Consider the following 11,679-nt stretch of genomic DNA (forward strand, 5'->3'; position numbering starts at 1 on the left):
TTGATTAGGATAATTGTCAATTCTGTTTTCATTAAATCACAACTCTTTATAATCTTTTATATTTTTTGTGATTTGATAATTGACATATTTTCAGGAAATTAACATTCATCAAACTAGTTTCGTCATCAATCTGCCAAAGTGGGAGATTGTAAAGGCAAAAATTGGTTAGGATTAGATGAGTAAATAATAAGGGTTATCTTATCATATTATTTATTATTGTTGGATGAATGTAAAGATAATTATTGATTTGTATCTAAACAAGACTGAGTCTATCTAGAAGTTTTAGGAGTTGTTTAGATAAGTCCTTGAAGTCAAAATCGAGTTCTGATAGTTTTGCTCTTATTCAGAAGAAAACTGAACAGAGTCTAGTCTATAACAGAAGAAGTTATCACGAAATGTTAGCAGTCCGTCGGGACGCGTTTTTGCATCTGTTGCTAACCGTCAGCAGAGTCTTACTGTGACTAGAACTCTTTCCAGACTTTCTATTTAAAAGGATTCAGTTTTGTATTTTCTCAAGGAGTTTGAGCCACGAATTTTAGAGAGGATATTTTGAGCGTTTATAAGAGAAAATTCACTTGAGAATTTTCATTGAATTTTTCATATCTTCTTGAGTGTGATCATGCTTTGAAGATAAAACAACATCGATTAGATTTCAGCCTCTAGATTTTCAGAAGGGAAATCAACAATTGAAGATCGCCAAATGTTCTGCCTGCTACTGCGGTAGAAGACAAACGGGTCGTTTGTCTAGACAAGTAAGAGAGTCGAATTGCAAAAGTTTTGTAATTGATTATTGCTTGTAATTGACTTTCCTGGATTTGGCTGACCTGTAGGGTTTTACCTTTAAAAAGTTCTTTAAAGGGTTTCCCTTCGTAATGAATCGTTGTGTCTTGCAAATTTGATTATTTATATTTAAAATATTTGATTCGTTTTATAATCTTGATAATTGAGATCTAACTTATTCATTCAAAAAAATTGGTAGACAATTTCGTAGTTTTACAATGGTATGTTGAGAATTTCATTAATTTTACCGTAGCTAAAAATCAAAAATTTTAAAATTAGATAATTTAATGTATAGTATTTTCAAGTCTTATTAACTAAATTTCTCATTAAATTTACATTTGCATAAACTAATGAGAATGCTCATGGCAATTAAGGAGGATGGACATTGACGGGCTCTTTTGGAATTTCGGGCCGAACGACCTATCCAAGCAGGCCCAGCTTCAACCCAGCAGTGACGAGCCCTTGGGCTGGTCCAGCTTTATACTTCATAATAACAGTTAGTAGGGTTTCATGCCCAAACCTGAACTTCTTCTACGCCCGTCTAAACAAAAGAACCGTTCAGGTATCTTCTGCTGAACAATGTCTTGCCGGTCGAAGTTTGTAGTATTGTAGAGGGCAAGCCTCTTCCGGACGACACGTTTCTGCAAACTTCTCAGAGCGGATTTATTGTTCTTGTTTTTCCTTCGCAAGAGAATCTCTCTCTCTCGTTCCCCTCTTGTCTCCAACTGTAAGAAAGAGATGGGGCGGACAAGCAAAGACCTTCTGCACTTGGAGCGCAAGAATCCCTCCACCTCACCATTGGGTATCTCCCTCGCTCTCTCTAGTGTTTTATGCGACTTGCATGATGTTTTTGTATGTGATTCGGAATTCAAGACTCTGGGCGTTGGTATTTTGTGCAGAGTCCACACTTCTTGTTTGCAGAAAAAACTCGCTCCCTCAAACCCAGAAACTCCTCTCTGATGAAAAGCCCATCACCGCCCCTCCTCCCAAAAGCCAAGGTACCCATCTTTCCCATCTAAACTCTGTTCGGTTTGGTTTATTATTATTATATTTTTTTTTAAGTTTCGGAATCGCTTATGAACCTGAATTATGTATCATTCTGTTATTGTTTCGAGTCTTTTACCTGTTGTCTTTGAGAGAGGGAAGGTAGGAAGATCTTAGGCCTCTCTAATTGGAAGTCTTAGATCTTAGTTATCTGTAATAGACGGCTAATAGACAGCTTCCAATGGTAACCCTTTTTTTAGTAGCAATTTGGAATTTTCCGAGGGCTATCCTTTTTATTCACTTAAAAATCAATTAGCTCTTCAAAACACCTCCTGCATTGCCAAAAAAAAAAAAAAAAAAAAAAACACCTGCATTGCCTGTAATGGGATTTTTTTGTTCAAAAGAAATTGACAGAAATAAGACTTACAAGTTTGTGCTTACTTTATTTGCCACTGCTGCAGTGTTGGGAAAAATTAAAGACTTCCTAGGAGTGATGTCAGAAGCAAATGAGAGGCTTCAACTTGGTGCAAAGGTTTTGTTTTGATCTCTTACCGGCCTCTATTATTTAGTTTATTTCCGATGATTATCCTTTAATCCTAGGCCTTGTTTTCTTCTTCTTCTTTTTTATTTTTTATTATTTGGGCGGGGGGCTTCTAATTTGCGTTTAACGTTTTACTAAAATGCAGGACAATTCAGAGAACCATGATATTGAAGTGCTCACTGGAAATGAATCTGCAGTCATTGAAATGGTAGCTGGGTCTCCCTCCCCCACCCCTGTCCCTTCTCCACTATTCCTGCTATTACGGAATGCATTACTGATTTTTTAAGTGCATCTCTATTACAGAATTTGATGCTTGGTGTTGCTGATCTTCATACCTCGGAGGCTGTTGCTGCTGCTGAATCTGCGATTGCTGGTTTTCAGCCTGTGATCCCATTGGCTTGTAGCAGTAGTGGAACAGATTCAGATGATAGCAGTGATAATGATAGTGATGACAATGGTGACGAAGATGGTGAAACGTGCTCTCCGGTGAAACTCAAAAAATCAAAGCCTGGCCAAGATAATTGTTCAAGTGGGGATGATGTCATTCGATCAAAAAAACGACCAAAGATTGTTGTGCTTCCTTGAGAACTTTCTGATGAAAGAGGTTCCGATCCAGAGTAATTGTTGTGAGACTTGGTTGTATGAAATATATAATGAACTGTCAAATTATCACTACGATTGCAACAAGAATCCAAGAGTTTTAAGACAATGCATCTGGTAAAGAAAGGCATCATGGATTATGTATGGTAGTTGTCATTGATTATGTGTGGTTGCTCAATTTGCTCCTATATATGGTTATGTTTCTAGTTGCTGCATTTTGTATGTTCTCATATGTTGCTCTCACTTCCCCACTATCCATGTACTCGTGCCATATGCAACATGACATTTCAGCTACCTTCTTACGATTCTATCTAGCCGATTCTTCGAACCATTCAATTCTGGGCGCACTCCTGGACTTTGGAGGTTCTCATCTAGATGCGGAAGAGAGCGTCTCATTTCTTACTCACGTTTGCATGGTTCCTTATAACTCTAAATATGTGCCATTCGCATTTTAAGTCGATTGAAAAGGATTTCCTTTTATCTCTGTTCTCCTTTTTTTCATAATTAGTTGGAATTGACGCCAAGAAAAGCTATAGTAGTAGATTGATATCTTGGCATGAACGTTGTCTATACTAAATTAGCCAGATTATGTGCAGAGAACATACTGTAGACTATTCCAAATACATGCACCGAGGAAAAGGGGATTTGCAGCTCTGAGCAATACATACAGAGAAATTATATTTAGTCTTAGGATGTGCAACATATATTGAGAAATGGTATTTGTATTTCTAGGATGTTCAAATATTGCGTACTCTTTTTTAAAAAAGTGGATAAATATAAAATTCACGTGGATGATTTTACATTATTTTGACAAAGCTAGGAGTACACCATCTCCATGCTTTTATTAAATAAGAGCAATATATTCTTTATTTATGTTTATATTCTCTTAGCAGTAGTCACGGATTAGAGGTGATTTCCAAGCTTTGACTAATAGGGACGTTGTCCAACATAATTGCCCGGGGGATAGTAGTTGCAAGTGACAAAACACCACTCGTTAGTGCATTTCACCCTCGCGCACCCAAGATGAGCGTGGGTATAATGCAGCTTGAGTATAATGCAGGCACTGTCCCCCAACACAAGAATTGTTGCAGTAGTGATAGTAATGCTTCTCTGCCACCCACAAATTCACTGCAGCTAACGGGTGAATGACAGGATCGGGGGAAAGGAATGATAGGACTGGGTCTGGGCGAATGAGGAATTGAAGGAAAGAAGGAAAGACGGGGCTGAAAATGAAATCGGGAAAAAAAAAAATATGAAAGTTAACTGATGGCATTGTGTAGGATCCTTTGTATCGAGACTCTATAATGACTACTTATAAGGAAATATCATGAATTTCCAATTAACTAAGGTACTAGTGACTATTTAAAGTTACAAAACTTCCCCCTCGGACACGCATTAACACTATGCGTTCAGTTCCAGGTAAGTTTTAGAAATTGAGAAGTGAGAAGGCGGTGCACACATCCAAATGGAGGGATCCCTTTTCCAAAATCAAGAAAGCTCCTTGATAGAGTATAATTTTCTGCAGAATAAGAGAGAGGAACCAGCTGATATTTCATCTCCAAGCATCTCAATATCGTGGACAGGAATGTATAATTAATATCCTATTCTCAACCTGTAGTACTCATGAACCACTGAATTACCCCATCACTAATATCCTAGAAGACCAAGAAAATGCCAAGCCAATCAACATTTTGTTTGCTTCAATTTTATTTTGTCCTAAAGAACATGCCATAATTTGTCATTAAGAACTTCCGCTCATATTTTCTACCTCAAAAATTGAGTCTCTATGCCCTGCAAATTGCAGTCTATGTCCTAAAGTAAAATAGAACATCCCGACAAAAAGATTAAAAAGAATTAACAATATAATCTCGAAAGCTTTTGTTAATACCCTTGAAGTCCATCTTGAACATAAACATATACGTTTCGTTAGGAAAAAAAAAAAAAACACAAAGGGTGCAAGTGCAAGACATATTTTAACAAATACTTTTGATTGAACGTCAAAACAAACAGAAGGCACATTACATAGCAATTGATGGTTCACCTCCCACAGATCGTGTATCACTGGATTTATCCAGACTACATAGCTTGGCAATTTTAGCACTCTGCACAACAAATAGCAACTGGAAAGAAAATCTCAGAAGCTGTCTGTCGTAAAAGTTCAATGTTTCACGGACATCACCAGTAATCCCCACAAGAACATTTGCCATCTTTGAAATGATGAAACCGTTTATTGTCCCTAACAATTAGTTCCCTCCCAACGATCTTGGACATGATCTTGATAGCATTATGACAGTCCCCGCAGATACGGAGGTTCTTGATGATCCTAAGAGGTGTCCTTGCTGGAGTACTGATCAGACCATATGCAATTGCCAAACGCTCACTATGATACAGCAAGGCCTGCTCCTTGGCCTCTTGATCGATGTCATGAAGAACATATCTCGTGTCCGGCACATAACCTGCTTCTTTCATCCCAATGGATGCCTTCAGCTTTTCATCATCCTTGTAGAGAGATGGGTTTCGAAATTCACTGATCCTATTCTTCCCATCAAGCATGCTGATTGCAGTGCGCTTTTTGGGTGGAGGGGTAGGGATCTTGTTAGCAACAGCCTTTGATGGATCAAGAGCAACCATCAACTCCTCAGTCCGGTCTTCAAGATCAACATCTCCATGAATCCGAGCATAATTCCTCAAAGTCTCCCAAACCTCTGCCATGGGCTCAAATGGAAGTCCCTCTATCAGCTCCTCTGCTTCATTAAGATGCCCACACTTCCCAAGTACACCTAGAAGCCCCATATAATGCTCAAACCCTGGATCGATTCCACACTCATCCTTCATTGACTTAAAATGTATAAATGCTTCCTCCACGGCATCCGCACTGGCACAAGCCGAAAAGACAGCAAGAAAAGTCTCCCTCGTGGGTTTCAAACCAAGCTGCCTCATCTGCTCAAACAAATGCAACCCATCATCACCCAACGCATTATCCGCATACCCATTGATCATCAAATGCCAAGACTGCATATCCCGATCCGGCATATGATCAAACACTCTCCGCGCATCCGTCATGCCTCCACATTTCCCATACATTTCAATTACCTTATTGTTCAACTGAAGATCACCCCGACACGTCGACTGTAACAATAAATCATGAACCTTTTTTGCATTCTCATAAGATTTTGATTCGGCACAATGGTCCAACAACCTATGGAAGCAGTTCCAATCAGCTTTAACCCCTTGCTCCATCAGTTCAATAGCTTCCTTAACCTTTCCCGTTTCGCAAAACCGAATAAGGTCTTCAATCGAAGGTGGAGGGGGAGAAGAAACCGGGGTTTGGTCCTCAACAACCTGGTCTCGGTTAGGGCTTTGGACCCGTTGGGTCCACTGATTAGGATTTTGGACCGGTGGATAACCTTGGTTTAGATTGTTCCATTGGTTTGGGGCCCTGGGTTGCTGATAGCTTGGTTTAAATTGTCCCTGGTTCTGAAAGCCCCTAAACGGTGCTTTCTGCTGCTGCTGTTGCGGTGGTGGGGAGGGCCTATGATAGTCATCTGGGATTGCTGAGGTGCTTAGGGTTTGATTGTTGTTGCTGTTGCGATTGAAGGTGAAATTAGAAGAGTTTGCTAGGCGCACCTTGAAGAAAGAGGATTCTATTCGGCCTCGGGCCCGCCGGATGGCCATGAGCAACGCCATTATTCGGAGCTGAATGAGGTAAAATGTACAAAACCCTAAACCCAGTCAGAGAGAAAAACCCCGAGCAAGAAGGTGTGAGACAAATCCGTGTTTATTTTTCGGGGGGCCATTTATTAAGGTAAAAGCTAGGGATCCTGGAACTGGGAAGCCGAAGCTCCCCATTATTTTATTTTTTTTAAGTTTTTTTATTCAATAATTAAGAAAATGTTATTTAATAATATTGTAAATTTTTTTAAAAAATATTTAAAAGTATTAAAAAATGATATATATTAAAAAAAAAAGAAAAAAAAAAAGAAAAAAAAAAAAAAAGAACAACCTTAAAATGGACTACGAAGCGCCCCTATGGTGGGTGTAGACCCACCCTTAGGGTAAAGGACGGTGCTACTCTGCCGCCCAGAGTGCACCGCTCCTTTTGACCGCACAGCAAAAAATTTTTTTTTTTTTTTTTTTCATTTTTCTTTTCAGATTTTTTTAATATATTTAAATATTTTTAAAAAATATAAAAAAAATACCAATACAGTTAAAATCACTTCCTTAATCACTAAGTAAAAAAAAATTATAAAAAAAAAAAATTTGTGACCAGCGGTCACTTTGAGGGGGCACCAAGAAGGGGCATCCTAGCATTTTCCTAGGGTAAAAAGCATGTAGGCTGAAGGCGGCATCCAATGCATTTCGGTTTGCGTCCACGCTTTCTCATTTCTCTCTAAGGTTGGGTCTCACTGCCGCGGATTTCCGTTAGGCCATTTTAATTTTTTTAAATTATTTTTTAACACTTTTAAATATATATTTTTTTAAAATACTTACAATATTATTAAACAATATTTTCTTAATCATTAAGTAAAAAAAATTAAAAAAATGGAGCGGGATCCCTAACCTTTTCTATTTATTAATTTATTAATGACCCTCTCACGATTTTTAATGTTAAAAGATTTAATTATATTATTTTTGAATTAATATTTTCTGAGATAGCGATTTATATGTTGAATTAAAATGCGTTAGTATTAAATATGGGCACTTCGAATTGTGATAGATAAGGAGTTAAGCCACCAAAATGAAAAGGGATACCGCTTCTCTTTTTTTGTTTTTTTAATAAACAACATTGCTTTATTCATAAACTCTAAATATAGAAAGAATACATTGAAGAATTTCCTCCATTACAATGATAGTATTCAGAATACTTAAAGAGCATACTTTCCTAGAGCATGAGTAGTTTTGTTCTTATTCCTCCCAATGTGTTGCACGGACTAGGAATCAAAATTAGCCAGTATTGATCTTGTATTTGCCATAATCATACATGTGCTAATCCCAACCTCAACAAAATTTTGAATCCCCTAGACCACCTGAAATCCAACTCCTTCTAGGATTATGTTTTTGAAGCCCACGTTTTGGCAAAACAATGTAGCATGGAGAGTAGCAACCACTTTTGCTAGGAAAGGATTAGGGAAAAGACTCCTTTTCATCCTTAATGTTGCTCTGACTTTGCCCTCCCAATCATGGATAATAGCACCAATATCAACCTTGCAGTGAACCTTATTCAAAGTAGCATCCAAGTTAAGCTTGAAAAATCCCTATGGAGGGGCCTACCATTTCTCATTTAGATCATATTCTGTTCTAGTGCTTCTTGCATAAGCTTTGATTTGTCTAATTTCAGTTAGTAGGATATTAGATTGTGACGCTAAAGTGTAAGGCTGTGTGAAAGTATCCTTAAAGATGAGTCATCCCTCCTGTTTCATATTTTCCAAGAAACAACAGCAAATTCCTCCATGTCTTCCTTGTTGAACACATCATACATTTTCTCTACTAAATCCTTAAAGGCCTAGCTTTGAGTCCCACACTTTTGAATTTTGGTTGTACACTGCCCCCATACATGACGAGCTAAGGTGCATTCCCACAATGCATACTCCACTGTGTTAGGGCCTTGCTTGCAGAATGGACGTTCTGGATTGTCTACTACATTTCTTTTGAACATATTAGCTCTTGTGGGAAGGGCATCTAGGCATGCATTCCATAAGAATGTTTTGTTGCCATTAGGAATCTTCAGGTGCCATATTTGTGTCCATTTTGTATTCTTTGTATGTAGGTCTGAGGATTGGCCTTTTGGACAATCCCATAGCCCTCCATAGAGATGAAAGGCACTCTTGATGGTAAATAGACCAGTGTTTGTATATCTTCAAGTCAGCTTGTCAGGTTTGTTGCAGGTGCTTAAAGGAATCATTTTGATGAGGTTAGCTTCATCTTTTGAAAAAATGGCATCCATTAGAGACTTATTCCACTAATTTGTATCTGTGTCTATCAGAGTTGAGACCTTAGTATCAGTTTGTAGAATCTGATTGAACTTTTGGGGTTTAAAAGTGGTTTATTGAAGAAGCCACTTATCAGTCCAGAAGCTTATTGCTTCTCCATTGCCAAATCTCCATAAAAGAACTTCAAAAAGAGGTCTTGCAGCTAAGAAGTTTTGCCATGTGTAGGAAGGATTATTGCCCATTTTTGCTTTTAAGAAAGTAATTGTTGGGAAGTATTTTGCTTCAAGCACCTGTGCAACAAGGGAATGAGGCTATGGACTAGCCTCCAACATTATTTTGCTGGTATGGCAGTATTAAAATTTTCAAAATCCCTGAACCCCAAACCTCCTCCATTCTTAGATTTCCTCATTTGCTACCAACTTACCCAATGAATCTTGTTTTCATGTGCTTGTTGACGCCACTAGTAGTTTCTCATAACTTTATTAAGCTCTTGTAACAGGTACTTAGAAAGCTTGAAAATGCCCATACAGTAAGTGGAGATGGCTTGAATACCTGCTTTTAATAGAACCTCCTTACCTACTTGTGAGGGAAATTTAGTTTTCCCAATTCCTCAGTCTGTCCTTCACCTTGTCTAATAACCCTTTGAAGGTATTCGCTTTAGATCTTCCCGCTAGTGCTACTAGGCCCAAGTATCTTTCATACGAATTAGTGACTCTTATTCTTCCTATGCTAGTGATGATTTATTTGATATCTTCTTGAGTGTTCTTATCGAAGAAAATGGGAGTCTTTTCTTTTTTGAGTCTTTGACTAGAAGCTTTCTCATAAGAGTCCAGAATCTTGAAAAGTCTACTCCACTCCAATGAACTTGCCTTGCGAAAAAGTCATATGAAAAAAATAAGTGGTTAATATGGATTTGACCATTCGCTAGTAGAAGACTAGTGATCAAATCAAAAGCTTCTTCTATGTTAAGAAGATTGCTAAGAACTTCAGAGCATAAGATGAAAAGCTAGGGTGAAAAATGATGATCACCCTACCTAATCCCCCTAGTTGGTATGGATTTTTCCTATGGGGCTCCATTAATAAGCAAAGAGTAAGACACTAAGGTGACATATTTCATAACAAATGTAATCCACCTTTGAGCAAAGCCCATTTTCTCCATCATCGATTTTAAGAAAAACCATTCAATCATATCATAAGTTTTGCTCATATCAAACTTAAGTGCCATGAACCCTTCCTTTCCCTTCATTCTAGTCATCATGGTATGCATGGATTCAAAGAGTACTACTACATTATCAATTATGAGTCTATCTGACACAGAGGCTCTCTAGGTAGGTGAGATGTTGTTAGGGAGAATAGCCTTTAACTTGTTACTAGTGTATTTGCAATGATTTTATAAAAAAAATACAAAAGTTAATAGGTCTAAATTTAGTAACCTTTAGGGGAGATTTGGACTTCGAAATAAGAGCAATATAAGTGTCATTTAGGCTATCAGATCATTTCCCTTCATTTAGAACCTCTAAAACATGAAAACTCACTCCAGGTCCTACTGTTTCCCAATGGTTTTGATAGAAAGATGGACGGAAGCCATCAGGACCAGGAGATCGTAGTGAATTCATATTGAAAATAGCCTCTTTAACCTTTGGCACAGTGAAATCTTTGATAAGACTAGCATTCATTTCTTCTGTTACTGAAGGCTTCAGTGATTCAAGACAAGTATATATATATTGGAAGTTGAGAAAAGGTCAATGAAATACCTTTTAAACATGCTATTGACCAACCCAGACACTATTGTTAACTGACCATCTTCACTTGTAATCTTGTGGATAGTATTGGTCTTTCTCCTTTGGCTGGCACATTTGTGGAAAAAATTAGTGTTTTTGTCCTCATCCTTTTGCCAAGCTTGTTTGGTTCTTTGCTTCCATTTAGTAACCTCATGTTTAGGTAAACAACCAATTTCTTTTGATATCATTATTAAGAAGGCCCTTGTTGATCTCTTGTAGCACACTCAGCATTTCAATCTTTGATTTGATAAGCTTGCCCTTGTTTTTATGCATGTCTTTACTCCAATGTTTGAGCCTTATTTGATAGATTTTTAAACCTGTAACTTGCAGATTACTCGAGGAGCTTTTAGCAGCATACCATGCATCCTGAACAACTATATAGCAGTCTTCTTTATTAAACCAACTAGCCTCCTATCTAAAAATTATCTCTTTGTGCTTGTTGAATGAATGAGTATATAGTAAGATAAGGATTAGACTGTGATCTGAGCATTTGACAGCTAGATTGTATATAGAGTGATCTTCAAAAATATTGATCCACGTTGAATTACCAAAGGTTCGATCAAGCCTCTCCTTTGTAAAGGCATCACCATCTCTATTGTTCTTCCATGTGAATTTATCCCCTAGATAACCGAGATCATTAACTCACAAATCTCTAAAGGTGTTCTAAAGCTGGCAATCTATTTATAAGGTCTCTTGGCAGCACCAATTTTCTCATTTTGTTTGAGAATTTCATTAAAATCCCATGCATATAACCAAGGTATACTCACTTGAGGCTTTAGTGGTTGAAGTAGATATTCCAACTTTCCTTTCTTTTTGTGGTAGTAGGATTTCCCTAGAATCCTATAAAAAGCCATTGCCCCTCGCCCCTTCTACAGGATAGGTGATCCATACTGAAATGTGTCAATTAGTAAAGGAATTCAAATCCACAGCCAAATTAGGATTCCTTAGAGGAGCGAACCTCCCACACTATCCTCAACTATTAACAACAAAACTACTATCAAAACAAAGTTGATTTTTGATCCATTCCATTTTTTCTCTACAACATTTTGTCTCAATAAGGAAA

At 37.7% G+C, this 11,679-nt stretch overlaps 2 protein-coding genes across 2 annotated transcripts; one reads left to right on the forward strand and one right to left on the reverse strand.

Moving 5' to 3' along the window:
• The first annotated feature begins 1,285 nt into the window (after positions 1-1,285).
• LOC122308996 lies at positions 1,286-3,120 on the forward strand. Its single transcript, XM_043122304.1, has 5 exons — positions 1,286-1,582; positions 1,680-1,778; positions 2,226-2,296; positions 2,451-2,513; positions 2,609-3,120. The coding sequence occupies exons 1-5, from the start codon at positions 1,519-1,521 to the stop codon at positions 2,888-2,890; spliced, it is 579 nt and encodes a 192-aa protein (XP_042978238.1). The 5' UTR covers positions 1,286-1,518; the 3' UTR covers positions 2,891-3,120.
• Positions 3,121-4,874: 1,754 nt separating this feature from the next.
• LOC122311239 (pentatricopeptide repeat-containing protein At2g15690, mitochondrial) lies at positions 4,875-6,708 on the reverse strand. Its single transcript, XM_043125699.1, has one exon. It carries the CDS (start codon positions 6,590-6,592, stop codon positions 5,081-5,083), a length of 1,512 nt encoding a protein of 503 aa, XP_042981633.1. The 5' UTR covers positions 6,593-6,708; the 3' UTR covers positions 4,875-5,080.
• Between the last annotated feature and the right edge of the window lie 4,971 nt (positions 6,709-11,679).

This window comes from Carya illinoinensis, chromosome 5, assembly GCF_018687715.1.
Source record: "Carya illinoinensis cultivar Pawnee chromosome 5, C.illinoinensisPawnee_v1, whole genome shotgun sequence".
Lineage (NCBI taxonomy): Eukaryota > Viridiplantae > Streptophyta > Magnoliopsida > Fagales > Juglandaceae > Carya > Carya illinoinensis.